This window comes from Rhinatrema bivittatum, chromosome 6, assembly GCF_901001135.1.
Source record: "Rhinatrema bivittatum chromosome 6, aRhiBiv1.1, whole genome shotgun sequence".
Taxonomy (NCBI): domain Eukaryota; kingdom Metazoa; phylum Chordata; class Amphibia; order Gymnophiona; family Rhinatrematidae; genus Rhinatrema; species Rhinatrema bivittatum.
The window spans coordinates 107,315,636-107,342,785 of NC_042620.1; the positions used below are offsets into that span (position 1 = coordinate 107,315,636).

General features: G+C 46.9%; 2 protein-coding genes across 22 annotated transcripts in view; one reads left to right on the forward strand and one right to left on the reverse strand.

Annotated features, from left to right (window-relative positions):
* SSB (small RNA binding exonuclease protection factor La) overlaps positions 1–15,689 on the forward strand; it is a 48,112-nt gene extending 32,423 nt beyond the window's left edge. For 4 of the 5 annotated variants that reach the window (XM_029605708.1, XM_029605706.1, XM_029605709.1 and 1 more), the window contains exons 11-12: positions 14,077–14,196; positions 15,183–15,689. In XM_029605708.1, coding sequence (XP_029461568.1) covers positions 14,077–14,196; positions 15,183–15,364 — 302 coding nt within the window. In that variant the 3' untranslated portion in view covers positions 15,365–15,689. The remainder of the gene's footprint in view (positions 1–14,076; positions 14,197–15,182) is intronic. The other variant, XM_029605711.1, reaches the window with a different exon arrangement.
* The window catches only part of METTL5 (methyltransferase like 5), a 34,909-nt gene continuing 23,103 nt past the window's right edge, over positions 15,345–27,150 (reverse strand). For 12 of the 17 annotated variants that reach the window (XM_029605723.1, XM_029605712.1, XM_029605713.1 and 9 more), the window contains 3 exons: positions 25,181–25,230; positions 23,456–23,578; positions 15,346–15,482 (listed from right to left, as the gene is read on the reverse strand). In XM_029605723.1, coding sequence (XP_029461583.1) covers positions 23,500–23,578; positions 25,181–25,230 — 129 coding nt within the window. In that variant the 3' untranslated portion in view covers positions 15,346–15,482; positions 23,456–23,499. Of the gene's footprint in view, positions 15,483–23,455; positions 23,579–24,469; positions 24,585–25,180; positions 25,231–27,150 lie in introns of all 17 variants that reach the window. The other 5 variants (XR_003857370.1, XM_029605724.1, XM_029605714.1 and 2 more) reach the window with 3 other exon arrangements.

The window sequence follows — 27,150 nt, forward strand, 5'->3', positions numbered from 1 at the left end:
GTGAGGCTAATCTTACAGGCTTCCGCTTCGGGGGAAGTCAGTCAGAATCCTGTCCAACAACGCAACGACAGTGGCTTATATCAACCGCCAGGGGGGAACCAAGAGCCAACCGGTGGCATTTGAGGCTCAATTGTTGATAGCATGGGAGGAACAACATCTCGTTTGCATTGCAGTGTCTCACATCGCCGGGCTAGACAACGTTCAAGCAGACTTTCAGTCGCCATTGTCTAGATCCTGGGGAGTGTGAACTTTCTGAGCAGGCGTTTCTTCTTATATGCGAAAAATGGCCCACGCCGAGCATGGACCTGATTGCAACATTCCGGAACTCCAAGGCTCCACGTTTCTTCAGCCGACGTCAAGAGCCAGGGGCAGAAGGAGTCGATGCCTTGGTTCTCCCCTGGCCGAGTAACATTCTGCTTTGTATTTCCTCCCTGTCCTCTCATAGGCAAGATTCTTCGTTGCGTGGAATCTCATCCATCGGAGGTGATTCTGGAAGCTCCGGAATGGCCGAGACGTCCTTGGTTTGCAGACCTTGTCAACCTCATAGTGGACGGTCCGCTTCATTTTCAGGACCTTCCCAATCTTCTCTACCAGGGTCCTGTTTGTTTGGAAGAGGCAGATTGCTTCTGTCTAGTAGCCTGGCTTTTGAAAGGCGTCATTTAAAGGGTAAGGGCTATTCTGATGCAGTAGTCTCTACTCTTCTCAGGTCCCAAAAAACTTCTACTTCCCTGGCTTATGTCGGGGTTTGGGGAGTGTTTTGAATCTTGGTATGTAGAGAATCAGGTGGTTCCTACTCGGGCTTGGATTCCTGACATTTTGTCATTTTTGCAGGCTGGTCTGGCTAAGGGCTTATCTTGCAGTCCTCTCAGGGTACAGGTGGCAGCTCTTGGTTGCTTCCGTGGGAAGATAAAAGGAGTCACCCTGGCCTCTCATCCTGATGTAGCTTGTTTTCTTCTGGGGGGGGGGGGGGCAAAACACTTGTGTCCTCCTTTCAAAATTCTTTGCCCTTCATGGAGTTTAAATTTGGTTCTTAAAGCTCTTTGTGCGGCACCCTTTGAGCCTCTGAAAAGGGCTAATCTTAAAGATCTTACATTAAAGGTGATTTTTCTGGTGGCTATTTCTTCGGCCCGTAGGATTTCTGAGCTTCAGGCTTTATCCTGTAGAGAGCCAATTTTTAAGAATTACAGATTCTGGAGGTTTTTTTGAGGACTGTTCAGTCTTTTTTTCTTCCAAAAGTGGTTTCTTCTTTTCACTTGAATCAGTCAGTTGATCTGCCATCTTTTCCTGATTCATAGCCTTCGGATCCTCAATCTAGAGATTTGAGAGCTTGATGTTCGGTGGACTTGCGTTACCTCAAGGTCACTAATGGTTTCTGCATGTTGGACCATCTTTTTGTGCTCTGGAGCGGCCCCAAGAGAGGGCACAAAGCATCTAGGGCTAATGTAGCCCGATGGCTGAAAGAAGCTATTGGTTCGGCATACTTACCTCATGGTTGGTCGCTTCCGACTGGTCTTCGGCTCATTCCCTTCGGTCTCAAGCAACCTCCTGGGCGGAGTGCCAGCAAGTTTCTCTGCAAGAGATTTGTAGGAAGTCTTTACACACTTTTGCTAGGCATTATCGCCTGGATGTTCAGGCCTCAGGATCTGGCGGCTTTGGTGAGGCTGTGATCTGAGCGGGACTCTCAGGGTCCCACCCTGTGTAAAGGAGCTCTGGACTGATCTGGATATGTACAGGGAAAGGAAAATCTGTTCTTGCCTGCTAATTTTCGTTCCTGTAGTACCACGCATCAATCCAGAGTCCCACCCTTTTCAGTTTGGGATTAAGAGTCAGCTCGTTCTTAGTTATTTACTTTGCAGAAAAGTATTTTTCAATTAAAATGTTTGTTCTATGTTAGGTGCTCTTCTGTCGTTTGGGTAAGTGAGTCTGGTTCTTATAGAATGTTTTCCCAGTTTTTTAGCGGTTAGCTACTTAGTTCTGCTTTGATACATTTAAAAACTGACGTACTGAAGGGGCGGAGTCAGTTGGAACTTTCTCTGCCTCCATCTGCTGGTGAGTGGACAGAACCCAGGAGTCTGACTGATCCGTGGTACTACAGGAATGAAAACTAGCAGGTAAGAACCAATTTTCCTTTTCTGGTGTCATCTCATTAACAGCAACATAAGCATTATTTCCTACCAGGTGCTCCTTATAAAACAAAACAGTAATTTGCCACCAATGCATGTCCTATTGAGAAAACAACAAATATTGATACAAATGCCTACATGCTAGTAAAATATCTCGCCTCTGTCACTCACATAAAATTGACCTTCACCAAGTACTGAAAGACCGCAAATTACAAATATGGAGATAGAAACTGGAATGGAAACCCAAAAAAGCCACTATGTATGCAGTGCAAAACTGAAGAAATGGAAACAGAAATATAGCACCTAATAGACTCCCAGCATCTGCAATAATGTACACAAGCGAATGCACAAACCTGCACTATGGAACTAATTCAAACAGTAACAACCCTACCTATGAAAAGGTAACACCAATACACCTTCTATTAGGAAACAGAAAAAGTCAAGCTGCTATAGATATCTATACAAAAAATACAAGCTTGCAGAATACCTTTCACCTGGGTCAAGTGTAGAACACACACAGACCCTCACCACATACAGAATAAAGTGACCATCAAGTTAATGTTTTTGTTTTTCTGTTTCACTGCATACACTGAGTCTTGCTTTTTGCTGTTTCTAGTTCAGTTTTTATCTCCACATTTCTATTTATACATTTCTCAAGTAATATAAAATAATTCTAAACTAGAATGTTTCAAAACAGCTTCTAAATAGAATAACATTCAGTCATTAAAAGCTTACAAAATAATTATATATTCTCTAAACACCTATAAAATATTTCTAACAGAAGACATCACATAATACCCAATAATTACCGAATTTTTCGCTCCATAAGACGCACTTAGGATTCAGAGGGGGAAAAAAAAAAATGGTGTGCTAAACCGGCTCTGTTCCCGGGCGTCTGTGCATCTTATGGAGCAAATTAGGGTAGTGCATAAAATTGTTTTTTGTCTCCATTTCATTTTCGGGTCTGGGGAGGGCCATTTCGGTCTACTCCCCAGATCAGAAAACTTTTTTATCGTTCTCTTTCTAAACCCCCCCCCAATCCCAACCTTTTAAATTTAATTAACTCTGACACCCCCCCCCTCCCAAGACCTGCAAAAAGTCCCTGGTTGTCCAGTGGAGTCTCACAATGGCACTGGTAGCCCATGTGACATAGTAAGGGCAAAGAGCCGTTGGCGCCATTTTGATTACTGGCAGCCGACGGCCCAAGTGCAGGACTTCGCTCCCAGACCCCCGCTGGACCACCAGGGATTTTTGGCAGGTCTTGGGGGGAGGGGTGTCAGGAGGGTGGGGGGCTATAGTTAGCTTTTTTTTTTTTTTTTTTTTTATAATATTCGCTCCATAAGATGCACAGATATTTTCCCCCCACTTTTGGGGGGGAAAAAAGTGAGTCTTATGGAGCGAAAAATACAGTAAAACGGCAGTCAATCAAGAAAGATAAACTTAAAAAGCCACCTTTACTTACTCTCTCCAGCAACTCTCCTACTCCTTTCCCTTGTAGGCCAATAGCACACACCAGAAGCGGCAATGGCTGCTGAAGCTGTCCTCGTGCTGCTTTTCCTTAGGGCCCATGACTAATCTGTCTCGTACACACATACACTTTGTTTCTCACACACCAGTCATCTTTCTCTCTCCCACCTGCGCCAGTCACATCCCTGACCAATCTCTTTCACTCACCCCAGCCACAGCACAAGGCAGCCGGTATGCTGCTATTAAAGCAGTAGTGACAGGCTGGGAACTGCAGCAGGAATAACTCCCCCCCCCCCCCCCCTTCCCGGTCCTACAGCGGTAAGAAGTCAGCACTCAGTTGTTTGCCTGTGCTATGATCATCATGGCACAGAGCAATAAGCTGATAATGTGGCTGCAGGGATTTCCTGACGCACGGCTTTTTGGGAAATCTGTGATGTGCAAGGGCTGCGGGAGACAGGGACAGTCTGGGGGTCATTGTTTGTCGCACGGGTGAGTGGCCAAGAGCAGAAAGGCAGTGATTCTGGCTGCAGGAGCCAGGGAAGGCTGCTGGGAAGAGGGGCTGAAAATAGTGGCTGTAGGCTGTACATGTGCAGAGCCTCAGGAAGACAATGACAGGCTCCACCCCTGGTAAGAAGAGGCTGCGTTTTGAACTGCAGGAGCCAGTTGCAGGCTTCCCGCAGCCTGAGGGGAAGGGCTGGAGTGGATAGCTGCATGTCAAGCCACTGCAGCTGCCAGCCCTCCCACAATGAACTTGGCAGCAGTTGTGGGTCTGAGTTCAGTGCCACCGCAAGGAGGAGAGGGAGGGAAGCTGCAGAAGGCATTGGGGGCCTTACAATTTAGGCCATAATCTGCTGACATCAGCAGGACCTGTAGGTCTGGAGCAGGGGCCATATAAAAAAAAATGTTCCCTGTACGTACTCGGATCAGTCCAGACTGTTGGTTGAGCCTCCTGTCCAGCAGATGGAGACAGAGAAAAACTGAAAGGGTATCCTATATCAGGACAGAGCCCCCCCTAAAGTCCCTTCAGTATTTCTCTGTCTCCAACAGATCCAGACAGTTGAACCTGCGGCTCCCTTTCTTTAGCTGTTTCTTCTTTCTGTGGGGTTCTTTCTCCTCATTTTTTCTTCAGGATCAAGCAAGTATTGCCAACCTAATTCCTATATAAAAAATAAGTTATACTTTTTTCAGGGTTTAGCTCTGTCCCTTGGCTCTTATAGGGTCCTAGGGGGGCTTGCCCCTTTAAGATTCAGCCTAGGATTCCTTGCCTGGTGACCTTTGGCTGGCTTGGGGTGATACTGGTGGTTCAGTCACTCCCCCTCTTGACTTCTCGGACCTGAGAGGCTTTTTGCCTCTGGTCCTAGTGCACTGATAATTTACTGCTGACAAAAAAAAAAAGGGGGTCAAGGAAGCCAGACGGAGCACTTTTGCCTCACCTGCGTTTAGTTGCTCTAAGGACAAGAGGAAAGAGCAGTGCAGGGTTCATTCTCCTGCTTTCACTCCACATTGCAGCCCGGCTCAGCTGTTTTCATTTACTGTCATTTTCTCCGTGGCACTTTTTTCCTCTCATGCTGCGATCGGCTGCTTGTCTTGCCTGGGGGGAGCCTGCTTCGTGGCTCTCCTGCAATGGCCTATGTTCAGCTTGCTTGCCTGGGGGTGAGGGACCCTCCGGGACTCCAGCGAGGTCTGTGGTCTGGGTTCGGGCTCCCCGGCGCGTTTCCAAGCCAGCCCCCTCGCTAAAAGCCATGGGAACTGCGGCCATTTTGGTTTCAGACATCGCAGCAGGCTCTTTGCCTCAGGGGGGAGGGGAGTTGCATTTTACAATTTCTCCACCCGATCTCAGCCCCGTGTGCTCCCCGGGGAGGAGGGGTGCCTGACTCTTCTGACTCCTCTGAACCTGTGCCCCCTCCCCTACTACCCGGGAAAGTCCAGAATCATCCTTTTTCACCAGATTTTGTGCTCTTGCTGCACAGATCTTATTTAGCCAGCCTTCAGGAACAAGAGGAACTCTCCCAGGCCCCCCTCTGGCAAAGATCCCTCGGGTCTGTTACCCAGCCTCCTAGGGCCCCAGCTTCCCAGGGTTCCGCCCGGGTCAGGACAGTTCCAGGAACACAGACTTCCCCGGACCCAGATTTGCTCGCCAATCCCCCAATAGAGGGTGACAACATGCAGGTTTTGAGATTGTTCCAGAGGGAAAAGCTGGATCCGCTCATTCCTTTTGTTCTGGATGAGCTGGGGATCAAAAACCCTCCTGAGGAATCCTCCGGTGCCGCTGCCTCAGGGAATGTGGACCTGGTCCTGGTGGGACTCAGGGCTTCTCCATGTACTTTTCCTTTCCACCCCATGCTCATGCAACTCCTCCGGGAATGGGAGTCTCCCGAAGCGGATCTTCGGGTGGGCAGGGCAATGGACAAGCTCTATCCCCTCCCTAACCAATGCCTGGAGAATGCTTAAGGTTCCCAAGGTGGATGCTTCGGTTTCCGCAGTCACCAAACGGACCACCATCCCCGTGGTTGGTGCCACGGTGCTAAAGGATATTCAGGATTGCAAACTGGAACTGCATCTCAAGCGGATTTTTTAAGTCCTCGCTCTAGGAGTTTGGGCGACAGTCTGCAGCAGTCTCATGCAGCAGGCAAGTCTTAGGTGGATTCAACAATTACTCAGCACCCAGGACCTCCCGTCTGCAGAGGCGGATCAGCTGGAAACCACAGTTGTGTATGGGGCTGACGCCCTCTATAACTTGCTTTGGGTGCAGGCCAGGGCCATGGTGTCAGCAGTTTCGGCCAGACAGCTTCTTTGGCTGCGCAATTGCTCCTCCAAGTCGCAGCTCGGCACGCTTCCTTTCAAGGGTAAGTTGCTTTTTGGTGAGGACCTTGAACAGCTTATTAAAACTTTGGGAGATAACAAGATCCATAAGCTGCCTGAGAACTGTCCTAAACAGATTAAGTCCTTCTTTCCTTCGCACTCTCACTTCCGAGACCAACACAGGTATAATAACAGAGCGTGGGGCTCCTTCCAAAGAGGTGCTTCCGCTAGATCCCAGCCGTGGTCTGTCCTTTCATGGCCGTCGGCCCTTCCGAGATGGCAACCTGCAAGGCTCTTCTGCAAAGTCCTCACAATGAGATACGGCTAGCCCATTCCTCCTTTCAAAACTTGTGGTCGTCTGTCCCTCTTTCTCGGGGAATGGGTCAAGGTTACAACGGATCAGTGGGTCCTCGAAGTGATCGAAAACGGCTACGCATTAGAATTTGCTCGAACTCCTGGACCACTACCTTGTCTCTCCCTGCGGGAGCTGAAAGCATCCAGCGGTGTCAGACTCTGGCCAGGTTGCAGGAGCTGGGAGCTGGAGGAACAGGGATCCGGCCAGTACTCCATCTACTTCATCGTTCCCAAAAAGGACGGCTCCTTCGGCCCATCCTGGATCTCAAGAGAGTCGACCAGGCCCTCAAGGTTCCCCATTTTCAGATGGAGACCCTGAGGGGCGGTCATAGCAGTGGTTTGCTCAGGCGAATATCTCGCAACTCTCGACCTTACAAAGGCTTACTGCACATTCCAATCTGCCATGACCATCAGAAGTATCTCTGCTTCAACATCCTGGGTTAGCACTTCCAGTTTCGGGCTCTTCCGTTTGGTCTCGCCACCGCGCCACGCACATTTACCAAGATCATGATTGTGGTGGCGGCCTCTCTCCGCCGGGATGGAGTCCTTGTCCACCCTTACCTGGACGACTGGCTCATTCGTGCCAAATCAGAGAACCTCTGCATGATAGCGGTCAACAGAGTCGTGACATTCCTCACCTCCCTCTGGTGGATAGTCAACTTCTCCAAGAAATTCCTTGGATCTCGCTTCGACACCTGCATGGGCAAGGTGTTGTTGCCAGAGACCCGGGCGCTCAAGCTCATGGATCAGGTATGTCATCTCTTGTCCCTCGCTGTTCCCACAGCCTGGGACTACCTTCAACAATCGATTTGGTTCCTTGGGCCTTTGCACATATGCGTCCGTAACAGAAAGCTTTGCTGTGCCGCTGAAAGCCGGTCTCTGAGGAGTTTCGGGCTTCACTATCGCTCTCCAACTCTGCCGTAGCCATCATGCAGTGGTGGCTTTCGCTCACCCACCTCCTGAAGGGGATGCCCCTGAAGACTCCTCCATGGATCATTGTTACAAAGGATGCCAGCCTCTCCGGCTGGGGAGCAGTGTGTCAGAATCAGTCTACCCAGGGACCTTGGTCCCCAGTACAAATCAGTGGCACATAAATCGTCTGGAGGCCCGAGCAGTCCGTCTCGTGCTCAAGGCTTTTCTTCCTTTGATCTGTCGCAGAGCGGTATGAGTCCTATCTGACAATGCCACCACAGTAGCATACATCAATCTTCAGGGAGGTACCAGGAGTCGTCTGGTGGCATTGGAAGCCAGCAAGTTCCTTTCCTGGGCAGAACATCATCTGGATTGACTGGTGGCTTCCCACATTGCGGGGAAGGACAATGTTCAAGCCGACTTCCTCAGTCGCCAGCATCTAGTCCCCGGAGAATGAGTTATCCGAAAATGCGATGCGCCTGATCATGTGCAAGTGGGGAGCTTTCCACTTGGATCTAATGGCCACGCTGGAAAATGCAAAGGCTCCCAGGTTCTTCAGTCGCAGAAGGGAGCACTGCTCGGAAGGCGTGGATGCCCTAGTCCTCCCCTGGCGGCATGACATTCTTCTCTGCGTGTTCCCTATCTGGCCTCTGCTGGGAAAAAGTTTCTCAGAAGGGTAGAACTTCACAAGGGCCCAGTCATTCTGGTGGCTCTGGATTGGCCACGGAGGCCATGGTTCACGGACCTTGTGAACCTTGCAACGGAGGGTCCGCTGCGTCTGTCACCTCCCAAACCACCTGCGCCAAGGTCCCATATTTTTCGATCAGGTGGATCGCTTCTGTCTAGTGGCCTGGCTTTTGAGCGGTGGCGACTTAGGAAGAAGGGTTATAGGGAGGAAGTGATTTCCATCATGATATGAGCACGTAAAACTTCTACCTCCCTCTCTTATGTCCGCGTCTGGAGAGTGTATGAGAATGTGTTCTGAATCTGGTGTTCTGGCATGCAAAGCCTCGGTGTCTCATGTTATCTCTTTTCTTCAGAATGGCCTCTCGAAGGGATTGTCCCTTAGCTAGTTACGGGTGCAGGTGTTGGCCCTTGCTTCCCTCCTCAGGAGAATCGATGGTTATGTGGTGGTGGCCCATCTGGACGTTGTTAGCTTCCTCAAGGGTGCTAAGCACTTGAACCCACCCATCCGGGCTACTTGTCTGTCGTGGAGCCTTAATTTGTTGCTTCGTGTTTTCTGTGAGGCGCCCTTCGAGCCTCTCCGGTGGTCTACCCTTAAAGACCTGACCCTCAAGGCGGTGTTCCTTGTCTCTATTTGTTCAGCCAGGAGAGTGTCTGAGATCCAAGCCTTGTCCTGTAGGGAACCCTTCCTGCCTTTTTCTGATTCAGGGATTACTCTTAAAACTGTCCCCTCCTTACCAAAGGTTGTTTCCTTTTTCCACATGAATCAGTCCGTGGAGCTCCCAGCTTTCTCTTCCGAGGATGTCGTCAGCATGCCGGGCGGCGAACTTCAAGTGCTGGATGTCAAGAAGGTTCTATTGCAGTATTTACGGGTTATGAACAAGTTCCTCGTCTCTGATCATCTTTGTCTTGTGGAGCGGACCCAATAAAGGCGATAAGGCTTCTAAGGCTACTATTGCTAGTAGCCTTAGAAGCCTTATCGCCGATTGCGATAAGGCTTCTAAGGCTTACGCCTTAGAAGCCTTATCGATTGCGTCGGCGTATGTCTGTCGGGGCTGGCCAGTTCCGAAAGGCTTTGAAGGCCCATTCTTTGCGTTCGCAGGCAATCTCTTGGGTGGAGAGTCAGTTGTTGTCTCCACAGAAAATATGCAGGGCTGCTACCTGGAAGTCGCTGCATACTTTTGCTCGCCACTATCGTCTCTATGGCCAGGCGCCAGTTTTTGGCTCCTTCGGCAGACAGGTACTTCGAGCAGGACTATCTCGGTCCCACCCTACTTAAGGAAGCTTTGGTACATCCCACTGTCTGGACTGATCCAGGTATGTACAGGGAAAGGAAAATTGATTCTTACGTGCTAATTTTTGTTCCTGTAGTATCACGGATCAGTCCAGACTCCCGCCCTGGCTGATTTACTGTTTGTCCGCTCAGTGTTTTCCTTTTGTTCTCTACAGCACTGCTGAACGCGTGGTCTTCTATCAAATTTTGGCTTTCAGATTTTTCAGGCACCTGAAGTATCTACCTGATATCTATATGAGCAGTTTTTTGGGGTTTTTTTTTTTATCACAATGTTTTGAATTTCCCAATTACCAGTTCATAGTTTAACTGTTTTTTTGCTTGATCTTTTACGGGTTATCATTATATTTCTCTTTGTTGAGATCCTTTATACTGAAGGGATGCTAGGGGGCTCTGTCCTGATATAGGATACTCTTTCAGTTTTTCTGTCTCCATCTGCTGGACAGGAGGCTCAATCCACTGTCTGGACTGATCCATGGTACTACAGGAATGAAAATTAGCAGGTAAGAACCAATTTCCCTTTAAATCCACAAACCTGGGGCAGCTAATCAGTGGATTTCCCAAAAAGCTGTGCTGCAGGGAATCCCGTGGCTGCATTCTCAGCTGACTGCTCTGCACTGCAATGATCGCAGCACAGGCAAATAGCTGAGTGCTGTTTTTTACCGCTGTGGGACCGGGGGGAGTCTTGGGATTTCTGCAGTAGCAGCATGGTCCTTTCTTCTTCCTTCATGCCCAGTAAACATCACTTCACTTCCTCTTCTGGGCCACAAGGGCGGGCAGAAAAGGCCACTGCTGCCGTTCCACTCTGGGCTTAAATGTGCTAATAGCATGGGCTGGAACGGCAACAGTGTTCGTAGAAGAATTGTGTGTGTTTCACTGGGGTGGGGAGAGGGAGGGAAGAATAGCGGGAGACCAGGAAGTGCGCAACACACCTGCCGGTGCTTGGCAACACACTGGTTGAGAACCACTGGTCTACTACCTGGTTTGGTGTGTAAAAGCATTTGCAATCCACAAAGTTGCTATATCGAACCATGTCCAGCAGGGCAAGTTAAGCCAATATTGATTTTTACCACATTCACTGCTTGCATGAAAATGTAATTCTGCTTTTCCTAGGCAACACAACAAATTGGGACTACATTCTCATAAATACAGTAGAATATTATAGGACTGGCTCAGTTTGTTCCCTGGACCTGGTCCAATATGGTATCCATATATGAAGGGTATTGTTCTGGGCAGCAGGCTGGAATTTAGTAACAATTGGCAAAGGTAGTGCACACTCTCGTATTGCAGACTACTTTAACTTCTGTCAAACTTGATTTATTTTTTCTATATCTGCTCCCCCAACAGAACCTCTCCCATGAAAAAGTGAATACTTCTGCACTATTGTAATAATATATATGGCAAAGTTAAGTGCAAAGGAGGTATTGCTGATTTACTTTTGACAAGTTGTAAAGTACCTGCTGTGAATATTGATCAAATAAAAGGTGGTTAGAAAAGTTATGCTTGAAGAGCTTTTCAAGATGGTGCCCTGAACAGACATGCTAGTGAGAGGCTCCCGACATTTCCTACTCTACATGCTTACCTCTCATGCTTCATACCTCTCATTACCTCTCATGCTTCATATCAAAAGAAAAGCCAGGGTATGGGGGTGGGGAAGGTTCCTCCACCCCGTTAGAAACCACTCAACCCCGGATAGGAAGTTTCTTCCCAGCGGTACAGCCGTCAGTGCTGGGTGAATGGAGCGCGAGTCTTCCCTTTTGACTGAGATATCACTTACCCCCGGCTCACCTATGAGGGCTGAGATGACGGATGGAGAATGCAGGAGACCACGGGCCCACCGGAAGAAAGCTACAGTGAGGCAGTGGCGGTTGGACAAAGTTTTAACACCACAAGGACTGATTAACATGGAGCAACAAACGAAGGTAAAACCCTGTGAGAGTGAAGTAGGAGAGGGGCTGAACTTCGCAGGAACGCTGGATTTCCTTCGTGCCTGAAATGGCGTCGGTGGTACAGCGGATGAAAGAGGAGAAGGGAAAAAACTTTCTAAAATAGAAAAAATACTACCTTTAACAACGGAAATAATACTATCAACAATATGGACGGCTCTTCAATCTCTTGAAAGGGCAATAACGGGACTTAAAAAGGAAGTGCTCGAAGTTAAAAAAAAAAAACAAAAACCAAAAAAAACCAGGTAAAAACCCACACGAAAGAATTAACTCTTCAAAATAATAAGATTGAGAAAATGGAAGGCCAGATAGTTGCAATTGAAAAAGTTCAAACCGTTATAATTCAGAATGATGGTGAAGTGAATAAAAGATTGGAGAAGATTGAAAACAGCATGAGAGCACACAACTTAAGGTTTATCAATTTTCTTATATTTGGAAATGTTTCCCGATAGATTTGTTTAAGCTCTATTTATTGCAAATATTAAAGATACCAGAGGATGTAAAACCGGTAATTAGCAAGGCTTATTATTACCTTTATTCTGCTGAAGCAAACCAGGAGAATACGCAAGGACAATTGCTACCAGATATAACTATACTGGAATCCTCTCAAGTGATGGTTGTTTCTCAAAGAACCGCTGTGATGTTATAAACAGTGGAGTTGCCGCTTTGAATACAAAGATAAAATAAACACGAATTGGAAGATATCTGGACTAAGATATATTTTTTCTGCACTCATTGTGGTATACGATATTTCTGGCTGAATATAGTCACTGCTCATACTTACTCTGGAATTGTTTCTCAAAGAAGATCATTATTAGTATCCTTTTGCTTTTTTAATGGATAAAAATGTTTTCAAACACTATTTCAGGAATAATCAAGCCCTATTCTTTGGCCAAAGGATATAGTGCTATCCAGACTTGGTGAAACAAACACAAACTAGAAGGAAATTATTCTTGAATATGCAGGGGGAAGTAGTGCAAAAAGGAGCAACCTTTAAATTGCAATTTCCTTGCAAGTGCTGTGTGTGTTTTCTTTGAACCCCAACAACTTAGGTTGTTCTTGGATACCCACTCCTCTCCTATTTAGGCCCTCTGTTGGTGTGATTGAAGTCAAAGATGGTTGTTTTGTTCTGTTTGGGTAACCCGATTTATAAAATTATTACTATATTGATTTATGCTCCATTTGCCAAAGCTCTCCCGTATTTTTTCTATTTTGTATATCAAGTTCAATAAAATCTGTTCCTTTTTTCAGTAACAAGTGGATACTTGCATTTGTTAAACGCAATAAATATATAAAAAAAAAGTTATGCTTTGTGTTGATGGCTATAACATAGTTGCTACTCGAGGCAAGCCCCCAGCTTCTGATGCTTCTGTTCAGGATGTCCTGCTATGATATAAAAAAATTTTCATGCACTATAATTCCTTGTTTTGCCCTGGAATTTGTTCTCACCAGAGAGAGCTAATTTCCTTTTGACCTGGCTTGTAGTGGAGGTTGACTTTTACAAGACTGTACTGCAAACAGGCTTGGGATGCTTGCTTAGTTTAGAGAGGCTTGGATAGTACATATTCTTAGGGAACTGTAAGATTAACATCTTGTAATACCCTTAGTCTGAAAGCTATTACTACTAGTACTTTGTGCCATTACTTTGTGACTTGGTCCTTTAGAAGCAGCCCACAAATAACCAGCCCTGAAGTTGCTAATACTCTCCAGTCTTGGCTGGGAAAGCAAAGACCAGCTCTGTACTAAGGGCCTGAACCAGTTCATGTGAACAGGCCTTTCCTAAACTCCCCAGCCACTGGGATAAGTACAGTGAAAAGTCTAGTATTTGAATGCATCTTTGTTTTACCTGTTAATCTTCGTAAGTTAAATCTTTTTTTCATTCACTATTCTTGCTGTTTAAATGCTTTAGTTTATTAGCTCTGTCTTGTGACTGATTAGTAATTCTAGTAATTTTTTTTTCTGTATTTGTTCTGTGGTTTCATTTATATTAACTGGGAGCCCCAAGCTGTATGGTTTGGTCCTAGAAATGCAGGGGAAAGCTTGCCTTAGGGCAAGGGGGAACCCATTGGGTGGGTAGAAAACTGCCAGTATAGGGGCAGGTACAGGCAGGCCAGAGCAGCGCTTGGTGGATCCCTCTGTGTCCACAGGGTTAAACCTGAGTGGTGTTAGGGATAGAGCTAAGGCATTATGTGGCACCTGTCCTCTATCTTGATGCTACTGATTGAAGTTATTGTGGGTGGGTGGGGGAACCTTGATGTGGAAGGCTTGAGAAACTCTGTTTTTATGGTACATGTACTATTCCTTGGCATTGTTGCAGAATGTATAATAGAGCTGGACTCACAGGGGACTAGGATCTGTACTCCTGATTCAATAGCAAGTCTCACATTTTAGCTAAAATAACAGGTGAAAAATTCTATAGCAAATGCAGGTCCTCCAGTACTTATGCTGTACTAGGTAAGGCAGCATTTATATGGTCTAACTGTATATTTCTCTGCAGGTCGTAAATTTAAAGGTAAAGGACGAGGTGGTAAAGCAGGTCAAGGTGCATCAGACAAAAAGAAAATACAGTTCCAAGGAAAGAAAATAAAATTTGAAAGTGATGAAGAGGATGATAAAGGTAGCCCTAGGGACACTTTCATAGTGCCCAGATACTAAGGCTGGGCAGTAGAGAAGTTAATAGATTCAGATTACATCTCCATTTCTCTTTGGTAGAATAGTAGCTGGAAGAGATGAGAATATAATCTAACTACTTGTCATTTTTCTTCTCTAGTAGAGTAATATGGAGATGTAATCTAGAGATACAATTTCAGGCTTTTTTTTTTCTGTGCTGGTACATGCCCTACCCTTCCCTCTCCCAATATCTACATGGGGAGAGGGGTTGGAGTAGAGGAGCTGTTGTCTGCTTCAGCCTCATCCCCTCCTATTGCTTGGGAAGGGAGGAGGTGAAGCAAGAAGGAGGGGGCTGTTCTGAGTGACATGCAAGACACTGGCTGACTAATATCTATCTGGGGCATGAGCCACATCCCTCTACTCCCAAATTCAACTCCTGAAGATGGTCCTATGGCGGAGTACTGGCATCATTTTTCTAGGAGGGAGGGCAAAAACGTCTAGTCACACTTAGCATTACTGTAAAGGCTGGACCAACAAGATTGTATATAGAGCTTTTATATCTGAGGAGAGGTGGTGGCTGATACAAGAAAATAAGTTCTGTAATCCTGGACCACTTACCTCCTAATTCACTGGTTCAGATCTGATAGCAAAGTCCTCATTTGAAAAGTTTTTATTTATGGAACATGGTCTATCCTGTTACAAGTAGACAGCCATATTGCCACTAGCAGTAACAATCTATTTCAGCAGAGGGGCTAGCGATAGTTACCCTTTCAACCTTGAATGAGCCCTCTAGAGTAGAATGTAAATATAGTTGCAGGACAATGGGAACGCTTTTACTGGCTATTGTACTATCTGTGGATGTGTGGATTTCTGGTTTCCAGTGTCAATCTAGCATCTCTTTCACATCTCATTCAGAAACTAAAACATCACCTTGCTTTATTCATTGTTATTTCCAAACATGATCTTTAAGCAAACTTATTTTACATCTTGTAGGATTAATTAGTCCCAAGAAAGAATTGGATACAACTAAAGAACCAGCAATAAAAGAGGAAACATGCAAAAATGGGCAGGAAGCTGGCAGCAGTCCTAAGAAACGCAGTCTGGAGGAAGCAGATGGAGCTGAAGAACCTGTAGCAAAACAGATAAAAACTGAAGAAGGGGCTGGAGATCAGTAGGAGTTCTGAATGGGCAACACAGAGGTTTTAAATACTACAGTTTGAAATGTTTCAAAGACATTCCTGATTTTGGAAGTCAGCTGGTAGAAAATCGAATGAAGTCCACTTCAATGTCAACCTGCAATGAGAGTGATTTTGTTAGCTATTTTCCTTGTTCAGGTGCATGATTATACTTCTCTAATTTTGGACTTTTTTATATTTATATTTCTCTTAGAAGGAAGGAAACCTTCCAAAAAATAGCTAAGACAGAAGGGGAAGATCTACTTAGCAATTACATAAAATTGATTTTGATTTCAATAATAAAAATCTTAATTTTTACACCATTTTCCACTCTTTGCTTTGTGTGCTTAATCTAACCCCTATGCCCACACATCTGGCAGTATCCCAGGATTCACTAGTGAAATGTGGAAGATTTGGAGGAGGTGCAGAAGCCAAGAAAACAAGGACAACTCCCAAATGAGCCTAAACTTACAGAATGAAAGCTCCCAAAGTTCTGAGTTTGATCAAGTTGTGGCATGGCCTGTATGGATGTACATTGGTGTTTCTACCTCAGCAGATAAGGATCCCCACTAATTGTTCTAACTTACTCCCACATGTAGTGCTGCTCACCCAAGTCAAATGGTCCCCTCTGCCTTCATAAGAAAAGAGGGTCCCCAAGGAGAACACACTTTTTCCTAGCATGTAGCAGATGGACTCAAAACAAATGGGTATAGTGTGCTCGTGCTAGCAGTTGGAGACTGATCTGACGTCAGCACGGGTACATATACCCCCACAGGAAGTGAAGCAATTCAGTAATTTCCGTCTCCAAAGCAGTTTGGAGCTACCCACATTCGCTGAGCGTGTTCCAAATTCTATCGACTAAATTCATAGAAATCTACTGAAGACAAGCCCCGCACTCCTGTGGTGATACCAGGTGGTCACTCACCCAGTTGAGTTTCCCGAGCTGACTTCCATGGTCCCTCGGAGGTAGGAGCCTCGGTCCGGTGGCCGGTTCGCGGCAGGGACCCAGCCCCCGAGTGAGAAGGGCTCGGGCGCGGCTTGGCCCCCGAGCGGTTCGGACGCAGCCTAGAGGCAGCCTCTGTCCCGGCGTGGACTTGGCCCCTGAGCAGTTCGGGCGCGGCCCAGAGGCAGCGGGTGCACTTCCTTAAGCGCGGTGGTGAAGGTATTCCCCCTCTCCCTCCGCAGCCGGAGACAAGGTAAGGCGTACATCTTTACTTGGTCTCCAAGGAAGTGTGGACTGACTGGGCCTGCCTACGAGGCCGCCCGCCTGGGAGGACGCCATTCTTGCCTGCCTACTTCGTTTCAGATTAAGCGCTTTTGTTTGCTAAACACATGTTAGCGCACGCGATAGGCGCACGTTGTTAGCGCACGCTACTTGTATACGCATACATCTGCTAAGACGCCCGCTTCTAGGCGCAAGTTTATAAGACGCCCCGTTGATAGGTGCACGTTTCTAAGGCGCCTGCTATAGGCGCCCGTTGTAGGCGCACATCGTAGGACGACACCGCATTTCAGGCAAATGGAGCATAAGAATGCCTCTGCGTTCGCAGAGTCGGCACCCCCAGAATCAGGCATGAACGCTCTAAGCCTCTGCTCAGCATGCAACCTGAGAGCCACACAGAGCGAGGAAGCAGACTCCCTATGTGCCCAATGTGAGGAAGCCATGGCAGTTTCAGGACAAGACCGGTCCCAGCCCAGCGGTTCCTTAGGGAACACTCCGGACTTAGCAGACCGCGGCGAGCAGCCAGGGAACCCGAGAGACCTGGTACCCCTGCGGCCAGATCTGGCTTAGCTTTCCTGGGTGGAATTATTTAAGGGGATTCACGCCTTTGTCCAGTTGCAGTCTGCTCCTCGGATGGGTCCTTCCGTTCCGGTTGATCCGGCCCCTGGACCCTCGAGATCTAGGCGCAGCCACTCACCACCAGACAGCCCCAATCATGGGGATTCGGATTATTCACAAGTAAGTGAGGAGCCCCCCGAGGAGAATGAACTTCCCTCGGAGATAGAACCATATCGGACCATGAGATGCTTCTTTTGGAGAGAAGATCTGCCGGGCCTGGTCTCACAATGCTTATCGGAGCTGGCCATTCCGGGCCAGGACCCCTCAGGGGTCCCTGTACAGAACCCTCTGCTAGAGGGCCTGCGCCAAACGGCTCACCACTTTCCCCTCCTTCAAGCAGCACAGCAGCTAATCGAGCTGGAATGGAAGGCGCCAGAGGCCTCATTCAAAGGGGGTCGGGCCTTGTCTGGCATGTACCCTCTAGATCAGACATCCAAGGAATTGCTGGCGTGCCCCAGGGTAGATGCCATAATTAATGCAATCGTGAAACGCACCACCATTCCGGTGGAGGGGGGAGCGGCACTCAAGGATGCGCATGACAGACGCATGGACACCATTCTGAAACAAGCCTTTGAGGTAGCAGCCATGTCGCTTCGTATCGCGACTTGCTGCACCGTGGTGACACGCTCCTGTTTATCACAGGCAAGAAACAACACCTCGGTCTCCTCAGTGGCAGCCAGAAGACAGCTTTGGCTACGCAATTGGGCGGCCGACTCGTCCTCCAAGACTCGACTCACAAGAATGCCCTTTAAGGGTTCCCTACTGTTCGGCAGCGACCTTGAGAATTGGGCTACTAAATGGGGTGCCTCTCCATTACCCCGTCTACCAGAAGACAGGTCAAGAAGGAGGCAGCGTCCTGTTTCCAGACCATCCAGAGGTAGAAACTCACAACACTTCAACCCCTACAGGTCTCGCTATCAAGCACCTCGTTCTCAGGCCAGGAATCAGCCCTTTCGGGCTAAGCATACCAAGAAGAGAACCGGTCCGGGTTCTGGCCCTGGCCGTAATCCACAATGACAATCAGCCGACCCATCCGAGGGTAGCAGCCATAGGGGGCAGGCTAACCCTCTTCTACCGCAGGTGGGTCGAGATCACTTCAGACCAGTGGGTCCTCGCCATCATCCGGGAAGGATATTACCTGGACTTCTTTCGGCTTCCGCCGAACAGGTTTGTGGAATCTCCTTGTTCGCCACTCAAGACAGTGGCACTAGAAGTGACCTTACAGCGGCTCCTGGCCCTAAAAGCCATAATCCCAGTACCTGCGGAAGAGGTAACTTCTGGGCATTATTCCATTTATTTCATAGTACCCAAGAAAGAGGGCACCTTCAGGCCCATCCTGGACCTCAAGTCAGTCAATCGACACCTACGGGTCCCCAGTTTTCGCATGGAAACTCTACGGTCTGTCGAATTCAGTGCAGCCAGGGGAGTTTCTAACCTCCCTAGATCTGTCAGAAGCCTACCTGCATATCCCAATCCATCGGGATCACCAGCGCTATTTACGCTTCAAATCCTGAATCAGCACTTCCAGTTCCGGGCCTTACACTTCGGGTTAGCCGCCGTGGATTTTTACCAAGGTAACAGTTGTAGTGGCAGCAGCGCTCAGGAAGGAAGGAATCCTCGTCCATCCCTACCTGGACGATTGGCTGATCAGGGCAAAGTCACTGGAAGAGAGTCACCGGGCAACCAACAGAGTTATAGCTCTTCTGGAAAGCCTAGGATGGGTAGTCAACATAAAGAAGAGTTCCCTACAGCCATCCCAGTTGCTGGAATATCTAGGGGTCCAATTCGACACCCAAGACGACAAGGTCAGCCTGACCTCCAAGAGACAGTCAAAACTCCGGAATCATCTGCAGGTCCTGCTGAGCGCCAGCCGGCCCACAGCTCGGGATTATCTACAAGTCCTCGGCCTCATGGCATCCACTCTGGAGGTGGTGCCATGGGCGCGGGCTCATATGAGACCATTGCAACGCGCCCTTCTATCTCGATGGAGTCTACAATCACAGGACTACACCATACACCTGCCTCTACCAACCAGAGTGCGGAAGCAACTACGCTGGTGGTTACAGCCCGGCCACTTGAGCCGGGGGTTACGAATGTCCTCCCCAACCTGGATTCTGCTCACCACAGATGCCAGCCTGAACGGATGGGGAGCGCATTCCGAGGAGCTCACCGCCCAAGGACGGTGGACCAGAGAAGAGTCAAGGTGGAATATCAACCGACTGGAGGCACGGGCGGTCAGGCTAGCATGCCTGCGATTTGCCCACAGACTTCGCAACAGAGCGGTCAGAGTGATGTCAGACAACGCCACCACAGTGGCATACATCAATCGACAGGGCGGAACCAGAAGCCAACAAGTGTCCCTAGAAATAACTCCCCTGATGATTTGGGCAGAAGCCAATCTTCAGGACATCTCCGCCGTACACATCGCCGGGAAGGACAACACTGCGGCAGACTTCCTCAGAGAACGCCTAAACCCAGGAGAATGGCAGCTGTTGCCCACAGCCTTTCAGTTAATTGTGGATCACTGGGGGATGCCAGCCATGGACCTATTAGCAGACAGGTCCAACGCTCAAGTTCCCAGATATTTCAGCCACAGGCGGGATCCTCAAGCTCAGGGGATCGATGCCCTGCTACAGCTGTGGCCTCAGGCTTCCCTGCTATACGCATTTCCTCCATGGCCCCTGTTGGGCGCCATTGTTCACAGGATTCAGCGACACAGAGGTCTAATTCTTCTAGTGGCCCCGGACTGGCCAAGAAGACCCTGGTACGCAGACATGAGAAGACTACTGGCAGGGAATCCTCTGCCTCCATACCAGGACCTGCTAAGGCAAGGCCCCATTCTCCACAAGGATCCAGCTCAATTCTCTCTTACGGTCTGGCCATTGAGAGGGCTAGACTGAAGGAAAAGGGATACTCGGAGCCGGTGATAGATACCCTCCTCCGAGCACGCAAGTTCTCCACATCACTAACATTTATCAGGATCTGGAGAATTTTTGAAGCCTGGTGCGATTCTCACAGCACCAATTCGCATACCGCACAGATTCCTATCATTTTGGACTTCCTACACGATGGACTTCAGAAGGGTCTCTCCCTCAGCTCCATCAAGGTACGGGTAGCAGCGCTGTCTTGCTACGGTCCCAGATGTGACGGCAAATCCATTGCCCAGCACCCAGACGTTTCACGCTTCCTGAAAGGAGTCAAACACATTCGCCCGCCACTGAAGTGGCCGGTGCCCTTGTGGAACCTTAACCTAGTATTGGAATTTCTAGCGGGATCAACCTTCAGGTCCCTTCGAGGCCTGTCTCTCCGTTTGTTAACCTTGAAGATGGTGGTCTTGCTGGCTGTGTGTTCAGCACGCCGCATCTCAGAGCTACAAGCACTATCCTGTCGTGATCCATTTCTTAGAATCACTCCAGAGGCTATCCATCTTCGTACAGTTCCTTCCTTTTTACCCAAAGTGGTCTCCCACTTTCACCTCAACCAAACCATATCCTTGCCTACCACGGAAGGTTTGAAGAAATCGGAAGAAGGTTGAATACTACGTCATCTCGACATCTGCAGACTGTTGTCCAGATACCTGGAAATGTCAGAAGCAGTACGAAAGACGGACCACCTGTTCGTCCTGCACAGCGGGAAGAAGCAAGGGGAAGCGGCCTCACAGCCGACCCTCGCCCGCTGGATTAAAGAGGTTATCAAGGCAGCCTACATAGAGGTGGGAAAACCACCACCTCTACAGGTCAAGGCTCATTCTACCAGAGCACACTCAGCCTCTTGGGCAGAAGCTAAGCTGCTGTCACCTGCAGAGATATGTAAAGTGGCGACGTGGTCCTCCCTCCATACCTTCTCCAGATTCTACCGTCTGGACGTTCAGGCCAGGGAGGACACAGCATTTGCGACAATCCTACACAGTCCTCGGGCAGCCTCCCGCCCAGTCCGGGAGTAGCTTTTGTACATCCCATTTGTTTTGAGTCCATCTGCTACACGCTAGGAAATGTTAAGATTACTTACCTGGTAATCTCCTTTTCCTTAGTGTATGCAGATGGACTCAGCATCCCGCCCGGCTGCCGGTATACAGGGAGATTCGCTGACTCATGGTAAGCCATGTTTTGCTTATAATAGGGCTTCCACCCTGCTGGGGTGTCGATGTCTTCTGGTTGAGAACACTGGTGGTCTCCAGCTACCATCAATTGGTCAGGCTAATCCTGTTGATTAATCGATCAGTCAGTACACATATAGCTATAACAGCTTTGCAAGGAAGATTACTGAATTGCTTCACTTCCTGTGGGGGTATATGGACCCGTGCTGATGTCAGATCCGTCTCCAACTGCTAGCACGAGCACACTATACCCATTTGTTTTGAGTCCATCTGCATACACTAAGGAAAAGGAGATTACCAGGTAAGTAATCTTAACATTTTTTTTCCTCATAACAAGTAAAAACCTAGTTGCTTTGCAATTGTTGATCGCTCCAGTGCTTCATCTAGCATTTTCTTATGTAACTATTTCCCAAGAGTTTGTTTGGAAGCTGGCTATTGGAGAAATTACTTACCTAATAATTTTCTTTTCCTTAGGTTGAGAACCACTGGGTCTACACTTTTTCCCATCATATGACACACATGACCATGCTCACATGTGAGACACTGCTCATTACAATTCACGGCAGAAATAAAAAACAAAGGCCCAGTATTATTTGTTAAGAATGACACAAGGGAAAGACACACATACTGTCTGAACAGAAATTGCATAAATAGTAAACACCCCACACCAAACAGTACCAATTTCCAGTACTCAAACAATAAACACCTTACTTAAAAGACAACACTGAAAATATTACACCAGGCCTTAAGACATCAATACACCTCCTATTAGGAAAACAGAACAAGCTAGGCTACTATAGAGCCCTACACGGAAACTACATGCCAGCAGAAAACCTCACCTGAATCACATGTGCCGACCCACACCTAACAAAGAATAAAGAGACCAAAACGCATAACTAGAAGCATGCAGACTAAAACTGAATTGGAAACTGCAACAAGCCAGGGTCTCTGTATGCAGTGTAACAAAGGAAAAAGAGAATCTGCCTCAGTCCTTATAAAACAAATCAAGAAATATAAAATCAATAGCAGCAAAACCATCCTAACAAAAAGAACAGATTTCAAGACAGCTGATGAATGGAATATCCAATAATTTAAAAAACTCAAGTTTCTAGATACCAATAAAATATTTCAAAATAGCAGAAACAAAGACCCAGTAATGAAAAATGATACAAAAAATGTTTTGCTCTGCATACCTGGGAATGTTTGATATCCAGGCGCCCTGAGATTGTTTTGAATTAGCAGGAGGCGGGATGGTTTGCTTGCAACTTTCTCCTCTCTCTCTCACTCACTCACATACAAATACTTTTTCTCTCACTTATATAGGCTCTTAATTACACATTTACACACATGCTGTCTATCTTTTCACACTTACACATACAGGCTTTCAATAGCACACATACATGCTGTCTCTCACACTCATTCACATGCTTAACACATGTGCTCTCTCAATCACATGCTCCCTCACCTAAACCAGCTCTCAATCAAACCCGTGGCCCGGAAGAGGAAATGGTGAGCAGCGTGTGCGGAAAGAAGAGACCATGCTCGTGCGGGCAGCGTCAGCCCCAAGAAGAGAAGAGAGCCGCAGCCTGAGGAATGAGGAGCGCGGCTCGGAGAAAAACGAAGAACATCATCAACCCCCGTGACAGATGGGACTGCGAGGGCTGAAAGTGAAGGAGGTTGCTGCTGCTTTTAGTGCTGAAGTAGAAGAGGCAGCTGCTGTCGCTAGTTCGGGGGGGGGGGAGGAGAGTGAGTGAATGAGCAACCATATGTGTTTGAGGTGCTGTGTGTGTATGTATGAGTGAGACAGCATGTATGTGAATGATTGAGGCCTGTATATGTGAGTATGTGTGAGATTAAAAGCCTGTGTATATAAGTAAGAGAGACCATGTTCCGCCCAGGCTTTCAGCATTTTAAGCCCGGGTGGAGGACCTATCTTGCTCGGGTAGGGGTAGCAGCTGGGTCAGCAGGGAACCGGGAAGTGTGGCGATACACCTGCGTGTGCTTGGCAACACACTGGTGTAGACAGAAGGACTTGGGACCAATGGGTTATATGCTCCTCTGCCAGCAGATGGAGTCAGGTTTCAAAGCTAATGTCACTCCTGCACCACTGTGGACATATCGAAAAAAATTAATTAAAAACTTGATTATAGATAACCTTAATTAAGGACTGGATGATGGCTTATCCATAAGCTCTTGGAATCAATATCCACTCCACGGGTGAATCCTTGGCACCGTTCTTGGGCAGCTGTGGGCAGGATGCTGAGTCCAACTGTCTATACTAAGGAAAATGAAATTATCAGGTCAGTAATTTCTCTATTTCCTAGCAGATAGCCAGATGGATTCAGGACCAATGGGATGTACTAAAGCTACGCCTGATCAGGGTGGGAGGCTGCCTGCGGTCCAGTTAACACCACCTTTGCAAAGGCTGCATCCTCCTGGGCCTGAACGTGCAGGTGATAGAACCTGGAGAAGGTCTGCAAAGAGGACCATGTTGCTGATCGCGACAGGAGACGGCAGTCTAGCTTCCGCCCATGAGACCACCTGAGCCCTAATGGAATGAGCTTTAATTAACATAAAGGGGTAATGGCTTTCCTGCCTCCACATAGTCTCCTATGCCCACCTCCTTAATCCAGTGAGCTATGGTAGCTCACGAAGCTGGTTCGCCCTGCTTCCTTCCATCCTGAAGAACAAATAGGCAGTCCTTTCAGACCGGTTCTGACTCTTCCAGATACCTCACCAAAAGCCTACTGCCATTCAATGACAGGGGAAAAGAAAAACTGATACTTCACACATTTCCAGCATTGCCCTCTGCTTCATGGCAGAGAGCTATGCTGCCGCTTACCCAACTAATCAAACTTAATATTTCACTTGGAAGCAGCTCCAGCACTGCTCTCTACATTAATGGTGGGGGTGAAAAGGGAATTAGAACATAAGGTTACTAAGAGCCAAGAGAAACAGTTAAGTATGAGAACAAATGTGTGAAGCTTGCTGGGCAGACTGGATGGACCGGTTGGTCTTCTTCTGCCGTCATTTCTATGTTTCTATGTTTCTATGTTTCAAATGGCGGAAGAGGTAGTATTCCTCCGCATCCTTGTGCTTATCTAGGGTTCCCTGTAATTACCCGAATCAGTCCAGACAGCTGGGTTTTAAAGTAAATAGAGACACTTGCCCGATTGCTGTCCCTGGTTCTGCAACAGGTCCTGCTCCTGTGGGGGTGAGTGAGCTGGGCTCCCAGGTATCACCCTGACGCTGCTGACCAACGAGTGCAGGGTCCTAGCAACCCCCTGGGGGAGACACAGAACCACTGACGGTGAGGGACTAGCTTTCTGTGACTTTTTTTTTTTTCCTTAAAGTGATTAAGAAAATAATTAAAGGAACAGAATCCCCTAAATTGACAACTTGAACCCCGACTACAATCCTGACCTTGCCTGATTACAAGCAGTTGGTAATCAGAAGAGACTGTGGGTTTTGCACCTCCGCCATCTGCTGGAGACAGAGAAAGACTGAGGGACTGTGGCTGGCACCTTGGTATATATGGCAGGGTTGTTTTGAAAAAACTTCTGTCTCCATCTGCTGGAGGGGAGGCAAAACCCAGGCGTCTGGACTGATCTGGGTACTTACAGGGAAGGTGCTAGGCAGCAACTTTTTGGATAGGATCCTTTTCACTTTTTTTTCCCATTACTACAGGAGTGAGACTGCAACTTAACAGTTCAAAGCCATGACTTTTTTTTTTAAGTTTGTATTTATTTGGAAAGAGCTAAACTGTATTCCCATAAATTTAGTAAAGTATTGCATTTTTCTAGAAACTTTCTAGTGGTTAGACATCTTTTAGTGATAACATTTACAAGAAGGAGGAAAATATTTTGTAATTAAATCTTACCGATGTCTTCTTATGAAACTTGTATGAAGCTGGTAAGTCATATCTAAGTTCTGGTAGTGAGTAAGAAAAAAAAACCAAAAACCAATGTTTGCTTTATATTTAAAGTTGATTAATAAAATAGACCCTACCTACGTTTTGCCAAAGATAAATTAAAAAAAAACAAAAAAACTTAAAAAGGATCAGTGCCAACAGAATAGTGAAATGAAAATCTGAAAAAAAGTGTTACGCTGATCATTGTTCTGAATGCAGCTGTGGTCCAAATGGCTTTTCTGTGTGCTTCATTTAATATTAAAATTAATGTCTGAAATGTGTCCAACCATAGCAGTCAAAATTTAATATAACCATAAACAGCTGCTTACACCAATTCTAAAATTCCCATTCTAAAGAAATAGTCCAAGTTGATAATATCGGGAGACATGTCATCAAAGAATGCTTTTCATTTTAACCATTTTATTTGTAAAGTAATAACGCTAACCCCTTTCATCATTGGTTTTCAGCTGCTATAACAAACTTCTTAAAGTATCATCCTTAACATAATCCTATGAGGCTCATAGATAGCCTAAAGTAATCATCACCCTATCATAATAAAGGACTATTCCAATCCAGTGTTTTGAGTGTGCTTTAACCATTGCGGGTACTAGGTATTGAATTAGCATCATGAATTTAAAATAAAAACTTTTGATATTAAGCATATGTTGTGTTTAATGAAATAATTAACTTTAGGGCTCTTAATACATCCGACTGCTATTATGTATGCATTTTTTTCTTTATATACTGGGACAAGTTCCTTTAGTATATGTGGTTTCAAAAATACAAAAAAAAAAACAAACTTCAGAAATAAGAACATAAGAAAATGCCATACTGGGTCAGACCAAGGGTCCATCAAGCCCAGCATCCTGTTTCCAACAGTAGCCAATCCAGGCCATAAGAACCTGGCAAGTACCCAAAAACTAAGTCTATTCCATGTAACCATTGCTAATGGCAGTGGCTATTCTCTAAGTGAACTTAATAGCAGGTAATGGACTTCTCCAAGAACTTATCCAATCCTTTTTTAAACACAGCTATACTAACTGCACTAACCACATCCTCTGGCAACAAATTCCAGAGTTTAATTGTGCGTTGAATAAAAAAGAACTTTCTCCGATTAGTTTTAAATGTGCCCCATGCTAACTTCATGGAGTGCCCCCTAGTCTTTCTACTATCCGAAAGAGTGAATAACTGATTCACATCTACCCGTTCTAGACCTCTCATGATTTTAAACACCTCTATCATATCCCCCCTCAGTCGTCTCTTCTCCAAGCTGAAAAGTCCTAACCTCTTTAGTCTTTCCTCATAGGGGAGTTGTTCCATTCCCCTTATCATTTTGGTAGCCCTTCTCTGTATTAAATAGAACATTCATTACTACTTTGTTTCTTATGCTTCCCACTGAATGCTGCATTACAGCCTGCTTTTCAGTAATCAGCTCATTTTATCTGAAAAATGAGTATAGCAACATTTCTGAGAGGAAGGGGGATTATGAATGGTGAGCACCTTTAAGTAGAGATGGGCAACTTTTATGGCATGTGGTGCAAGGAGCATGCGCCATCCATAGGTTGGAAGTGCATCTACCACAGGCCAGATAAAAACCTTGCCTCAACAACTCTCCATATTGCTTGGATGGAGATAGGAGAAGCTCATTCCCCTTCCTGTCCCCTCATGGTTCCGAGGGCTGGCCCCTCAAAAGGCCCCTAACGCAGGCAGGGCCATAAATGTAGCCCTTAACCCAAGAAATGTTTCTCTATCCCTGTCCTACACTAAAGTCTACTTTCATTTTGCAGGTTGTTAATACAGTAATAATGTTCTCATACAACCCTAACAGGACATAGCTTATCTCCCTCCAATTAAACAAACTGTCATCCAATTTCATGTTGCCTTTTTGTCAAAGATTTTGGAAACCATGGTTCTGAATCAATTAAATACATAATTTGGTA